This window comes from Salvia splendens, chromosome 12, assembly GCF_004379255.2.
Source record: "Salvia splendens isolate huo1 chromosome 12, SspV2, whole genome shotgun sequence".
Lineage (NCBI taxonomy): Eukaryota > Viridiplantae > Streptophyta > Magnoliopsida > Lamiales > Lamiaceae > Salvia > Salvia splendens.
In genome coordinates this window covers 18,620,059-18,626,749 of record NC_056043.1, presented here as the reverse complement: position 1 = coordinate 18,626,749, position 6,691 = coordinate 18,620,059, and the positions used below count along the sequence as shown (strand labels likewise).

Below are 6,691 nucleotides of genomic sequence, written 5' to 3'. Positions count from 1 at the left end.
AGTAGTCCTTCATTCTCCATCTCGAGCTATGTGGCATGCATCCTAATCAGTATTGCACTCCTCCAGAGTCCTTTTTACCTGAGTCACTTCGACACATTTCTTCTTGACTGGTACCTTAACCAGCACACTTTAGCAACTTTCTTGCACATAATATACAGTTAAGCCCATCATACTGACCAGTAACCAAGGCATAGAATGCGACTTATCAAGGACCCAGATATTCAGCTTCCATTTTGGAGTCCGCGATGCACTTATACTCCAAAGTCCTCCACGTCACAACACCACATTCTAATGAGAACACATAGCCATATGTAGCTTTTCTCAAGTCCCAATTTAGTATGAAGTCTAGATCGATATACCCCATATGGCAGAGCTCGGATGCCTGTTAAACTAGAGAATATCGTTAGTCTTTTTCAAGTGCTTTAGTTTGTTTTTTACTCTTTAGTCGAGGTCAGACTATCTTGCTACCATGCCCAGGGAAAAGTAAATATATGTCCTAGTACACATCATGAGGCTTCCAACTGCTGATGCATATGGAATCCGTCTCATTCCCTCTTTCTTGAGAAGGATAATTCTATGTCCAAAAAGTAGAAAATCTTTCATTGAATTTTTAATGATAAAACGCTTAAACATTGTATTGATATTGGAATAGGATTTTTTTAATAGTCACAACATTATTTTATGGAGATCTCAAAAAATCTTGATTCCTAAAATGTCTCCAGCTTTTTCCATATCTTTCATCTCAAATTAAGTAGACAACCCGTTTCTCATGTCAGATAATATGTTGTTACTATTGCCAAACAATATGATACATCAACATAGAGTGACAAGAATATCAATAAACTCCAATGCCGCCCAACCCGTACTCTTCCAGTTTGGGGCCACCACAACCTATCACCCACCACTCTAGCCCAACAACAACGACCCAAAACCCACAAATCTCTTTCTTTTGCCAAAATACAAAGATAGTAATTAAAAAGATTTAAATGGGTGTATTGAAAATTTGAAATGAATAGCATTTTCACTGAATATATAGCCTACCTGGGCAGGGCATCTCTTTGTTTAGTAGTACTTGAAATGACTTTGTTGGCGTCACGGTCCTTCCTACTAAGTAGGTTAGCAAATTTAATTTTCTTATGCACACAACTCTTGTCATGGCACTCCCCAAATCCAATGGATATCATAATCGAAACACGTGTTCCATGATCTAGATATTTGCTTGAATCTATAAATGGACTTCTTAAGCTTCCAGACCATGTGCTCCTTGCCTTTGACGACATACCCTTTGGACGCCTCTGCTGTACTTCTACTTTTGATAAGGATGGAAACAAATTCTCCTCTCGGGCAAGGGATACAAAGGTCACACAAGGTTCTCTCTTGAGTCTTTACAAGTCATTATCTCTGGAATGTTATTTAACGAAGATCAATTACAAAATGTTCTTTCATTCTTCTAAGCAAAATGTCATCGTTTCGGTGAAAAAGAAACAAATACACTATCATTTCGTAATAGAAAACGCAACTCGGATCATATTTGACACTACAAAGTTGGTAGTTGAATGAATCATTAATTAAAGGAGTATTATCAATAGTTTAGTAAGAAATCACTTTATAGCAATATGATTACAAGAAGTTGAAAAAAGTATTCTATGAGAAACCTAACAAAATAATTATCTTCAGTGACACCTACCACATATCCTACTACTTTAAACACATCAATTACACAGTTAAAAAACATATCCTACTATACTTCAATTCTTCAAACACAGTAAAAAGAGATGCAGCTGATGTTAGGACACAGATATCACCATTGATACTTGGCCGCAACAAGAACTTCCTCGTAGTTCTGTGCCGCATTGTCCCAGCTCAGATCTCTCAACATACCGCGTTTCTGCAGCCCCTCCCAGCTCTCTTTGTACTCGCGATATGTCAAGAAACAGTTCCCCAGAGCGTGTATCAGCTCGTCTTTCTCTGCTCGGGAGAATGTCCATCCGAGCCCTGATTCCTCAAATGGGTTGAAGGGCTGCACGGTGTCCTTTAGCCCGCCCACAGCATGCACGACCGGGATCGTTCCATAACGCATTGCATAGAGCTGATTCAGACCACATGGCTCGAACCTCGACGGCATCAGGAGTATATCCGCACCAGCAGTTATCCTATGAGCCGTCTTCACAGAGAAGCCAACCCATCCTCTCACCTTGTTGTAGTGCTCTCTCTCGAACTTCCTCAGCAGCTCCTCGAGATCGTGCCTACCCGTGCCCAGCATCACCAGCTGCACGTCCTGTCCCATCATCCATGGCACTGCTTCAGCTATCAGATCAACGCCTTTTTGATTGTCGAGCCTCCCGATGAAGCCAATCACTGGAACATCTTCACGTATGGGCAGCCCTAGCTCCTTCTGCAGTGCTGCTTTGCACTGAGATTTGCCTATTTGCAAGGTGTCGACGGAGTAATTAACATACCCGTCAGACTTAAGGTGAATGTCCACCTCAGGGCTCCATTCTTTTGTATCAATCCCGTTCACTATTCCACGTAGCTTCCAGTCGTTCTCATTAATAATTTGGTGTAGACCCCAGCCACCTTCAGAAGTTTTTAGCTCCCAAGCGTATCCGTGACTAACTGTAACAATACGATCAGCAGTTTTAAGACCTGCAGCAAAGATGTTGAAGTGTTCTCCTCCAACTGGATCGTACAATTTGAATACGTCGAGATAGTGAGGTGGAAGATCCACGATGTTGAAATCATCGACAGGACCACGACCCTACTTCCATAAAAATGTTAATTTAGAGGCCATCTACTGGAAAACAGTTTCATACAAACAAATGTGAATTGCATTAACCCCTTATTTCATGGGTAAAAAGTAGAATCTGAAAGCCACTAAAAAGACTATAATGTAGAAGGAACGAACCTGATGAGCTATGTTATGAATCACGAGGACAGATCTCGCATATTGCATTAAACCATTGTCCCTATAGTATGCCTTAAGGTAGACGGGCAGCAAGGCAGTGTGCCAATCATTAGCAATGAATGCCAAATTTCCATCTCCATAGCAAACTCCACCGCAGGGAACATGCCAAGGCACCTGCAGTTTACCGTCTTTGTAAATCATATACTCTCCCCACCCCAACCACCATATGGCATGCTACCTTTGCCCTTTATTAGATAAAGGGAGATTAACAAAGATGTATTATGCGGTTGCAAACATGTGTAAAGTGGTCATTTAAAGGACTAGAGTTATCATAAAATGTTTCCTGTGAGAACACTAGCATACAATGCCTATACTACACTTAATTGGTGATACCTCGACAGCTGCTTTGCAGAACAACACCATGCGCTTCAGAATATCCTGCAAGAATGAGTAAAATAGAGATTATATTAGAATGTTAGCAATTAGAATATATCTACGTATAGCATGCATGAAGAAATCAGAATCTGACGCTTCTAGCAGAGCATAACAAAATTGTAAGGAACTACTCATTAATCTAAAGTTTCCAAAAATGGATATTTAGTTCTGTCAAAAGCATATAGCCCTAGAGTTCCCTGTCATCAAGAAAAGAATACTATTTTTGCAGAATTCAACTAAAAATTAATGAGAAACTTACCGAACGAATTCCTCCATATATATTGTTCCCTATATTCCGAAAGAGAGGGTTATCAATAAAAACGAAATCGACACAATCGATGTAGGCATGGAAGTAATTAACTTCAAAATCCTGCAAAACATCATGATGTCATACAACTATATAAAAAGGTTTAAATTGAATATTCGTAACTTACTTGACCATCTACTTGATATCTCTTCCTAACACCTGAATCTTGAGCTTCAACATAATCACCATAGCGAGGTACAACAACCTGTCAGTGACCCGTGGGCCGGGGTGAAAAGGCAGAAATCAGTTTAAAACTCTCTGCCATGTAGAATAATGTTTTTCTATATTTAATAAAGGAAGGACTATAGTTAACTTAACCTCTCTATCTCTCTCGCTCTTCCTCAGTCACACACACACACACCCCACAATCTTGACCATATACAACTTGCCAACGGTAGTTTGCAATGACAAAATAACTCAGATATAACAGAGATAATCAGGTGCCTAGATAACAATCTGGAACGATATATTGCTCAACTATACAAACTTTTGTTTACTAAAAGCCATAATTATAGACTGGATTAAGTTTAATTACTACATGGCTTTCTCAATGAAGAGTTACCATGACTCTGTGCCCACGCCTAGCCAAAGCCTTAGGTAAAGATCCAGCAACATCTCCAAGCCCACCTAAGGAAAAATATTCATAAATTAGTATCAAGTGACATTGAGAAAGCAGAGGACACATCATATATATATTCGTGTATGTGAAAATCTCTTGTGAAGACTGAAGAATGACGGTTTAATATATATCTATATGTTTTATTTGAGAATTCATTGCAGAGCATATTGGATGACAAAAATCTAAGATATGGTGTATTTTATCTATAGAAATAGGAAGCTTGGAATATGTCCCTTTAGGCCTTGTTACGTTATTTAATTCTTCCTAAGTCAAAATTCTCATGAGCGATAATATCTCTACTCTTAAGGAAAGTATACCCCATCAAAATATTTCAAACAACTCAGATAATGATTACCAGTCTTGACCCAAGGTGCACATTCTGCAGCAACAATTATCACATTCATTACATTGGCCCCAGCCAGTGGAGGGGGGTTAGCATCTTCGTTCGTGGGATCTTCAGCTTTAACATTTCCATTCTCGGGGTTTGATTTTCTTGCATCTTCATGTTGCTCCTCTTCCTTCCTTGATGATTTTTCAAGTATGATCGATGTCTTTATTGTAGTATCCTTGGACTTTCCATCTGAATCTTCTTCAGTATAGGTATTTGTACTAGACGTTATCACCTCAGCACTATATTTTGACTCATTGTAAAAACTATTACTTGACGAAGGCTGTGGTATAGGCGGTGCAGAGGATTGCCATGGCATTTTTGGCACTTCCTTAGATTGGACACCCCAAGAGCTATCAGCTTTCGTCTGCTTTGTGGGACTAGCATCGAATGGAACTCGATTAACAGGAAGGTCATTTCCATTTTCTGTTGCATATGTAACCAACATTTCAAATGATATAAAAATATCATTCATTCATTTCATATTTGGGCCCTGACTCACATAATTACCTTCAGATTTTGTAGCAGAATCAAGATTGGAACTATATGCTTTGAATTGTTTAAAGTGACTGGCATTTCCATTAGCGGGAAGATTGTTTCCAAGTTGTGCAACAATATTTTTAGTAGAGATGAAGCTTGAAATGCATTTACCGGGAATGGACAGTGCATATTCATAGGAATGGGAGCTTATAGTCCTGATTAATATAAATACCTTCACTTTCAGCCGAAGCTTCGTCACTGGAAATAGTGACCTTACTCTCCTTATAAGGCTGTTCGCCACCTTCAGGGTCGATTAAGGTATTTTTAATCGATGAAACCAATCTCTTCCTTTCAGCAATCTGAAAAACGGAATCATATAGAGGCACAACTTTTCATTAGACCAAAATAGTACTCCCTCCTTTCCACCATAGTAGAGTCATTTATAGAAGACCGTTCATCAATAATGAACATCATTTCACTCTCAATGAATCCAAAGTAATATTTTCCGATCAAGTATTACTACAACTAGATGATTTCCTTTTTAAAAGAAGGAACCTCAATGCAAAAGGATATCTCTACTTTGCAACAGAACAAAAGCAAAAAGGATTCCAGCAGAATATGAAGAGATTCAGTAAAGATACAGTATTACATGAAAAATGAAAAGTAGAAACATAGCGCAGACACGTGTGGAAATAGAATAAATGTACATTAAAAATTTGAAGAAATGGAAAAAAAAAAAAGAACCTGTTGTAAAAGGTCCTTTTGTATAGCGAGAACCTTTTTGCTCTTCTCAATCGTGGCCTGCAAACTGTCCTCCGCCTCATCCTCCGCTGAAGCAGCCTTTACACGCTGTCTGCCCAAACTCCGACGTCTGCTGAGAAGATCCACCGACGAATTGTTCGAAAATCCAGGTGAATTGCAATCCGCAATTCCCCCAACTTTCCTCGGCCTGTAGGCTAGTACAGAGATCAATGGCCGATGACGATTTGCGAGTGTGGAACCCTCCAATCCCGTGGGGAAGGATTTTATCGACGCCATTAAAGTGTTTGACTATTTGCCTCAACGAAATCACACTCTGATTCTCCGTTGGAAAATGGAAATTGAAAAACACCCAAATGAGGAAACCAATCAAGAATCCTTGCAATGAAGAACTAAACGCCAAGGGGAATTAGATTGGCGATTTCTCTGTATCAATTGCTTGTTCGAAGCAGCAATTTCAGTGAGAGGTTGAGTTTTAGTTGGTCTGCTCGAATTATTAATACTATTAGCTTGAGGTTTTAGTTGATTTTGAGGTCACCATCTCATCCCTCGCTAATAACACGTGGGGAATATAATCCCATCAAATCCATCACATAATCTTTATTCAAAGAGGGACTCTCTTTCACTTTCGTAACTAAATGATACTGATCTTTATTTTATATCATTTTTTATATCCATGACAAAAATAATCATAAGTATCAAACATGTAATTTTTTTATTATAAAGGATATTTTTTAAAATTTCAATTAAATAGTACCAAACACGTGATTTTTTTTCTTCCTTTCTTATTTCTTTTTC

At 38.7% G+C, this 6,691-nt stretch overlaps 1 protein-coding gene across 2 annotated transcripts; it reads right to left on the bottom strand.

Moving 5' to 3' along the window:
- Nucleotides 1-1,586: 1,586 nt before the first annotated feature.
- Nucleotides 1,587-6,401, bottom strand: LOC121759219 (granule-bound starch synthase 2, chloroplastic/amyloplastic-like). Of its 2 annotated transcripts, none has more exons than XM_042154732.1 (9): nucleotides 5,879-6,401; nucleotides 5,367-5,493; nucleotides 4,622-5,080; nucleotides 4,210-4,274; nucleotides 3,775-3,852; nucleotides 3,600-3,710; nucleotides 3,299-3,343; nucleotides 2,906-3,079; nucleotides 1,587-2,758 (listed from the first exon to the last, which is right to left on the bottom strand). In XM_042154732.1, exons 1-9 carry the CDS (start codon nucleotides 6,170-6,172, stop codon nucleotides 1,802-1,804), a joined length of 2,310 nt encoding a protein of 769 aa, XP_042010666.1. In that variant the 5' UTR covers nucleotides 6,173-6,401; the 3' UTR covers nucleotides 1,587-1,801. The 2 variants fall into 2 exon arrangements, with proteins under 2 accessions (XP_042010666.1, XP_042010667.1); XM_042154733.1 differs by having other exon boundaries at nucleotides 5,912-6,401.
- Nucleotides 6,402-6,691: the final 290 nt, after the last annotated feature.

What these genes read in the sequence shown, in the direction of transcription:
- LOC121759219 (XM_042154732.1), bottom strand. Translation starts at nt 6,172, where the DNA reads ATGGCGTCGATAAAATCCTTCCCCACGGGATTGGAGGGTTCCACACTC. An exon ending in TATATGGAGGAATTCGTTCG is followed by an intron (nt 3,344 to 3,599) that starts GTAAGTTTCTCA and finishes TCATTCTTGCAG; the next exon opens with GATATTCTGAAGCGCATGGT. An exon ending in TCTGCAAAGCAGCTGTCGAG is followed by an intron (nt 3,080 to 3,298) that starts GTATCACCAATT and finishes GGTAAACTGCAG; the next exon opens with GTGCCTTGGCATGTTCCCTG.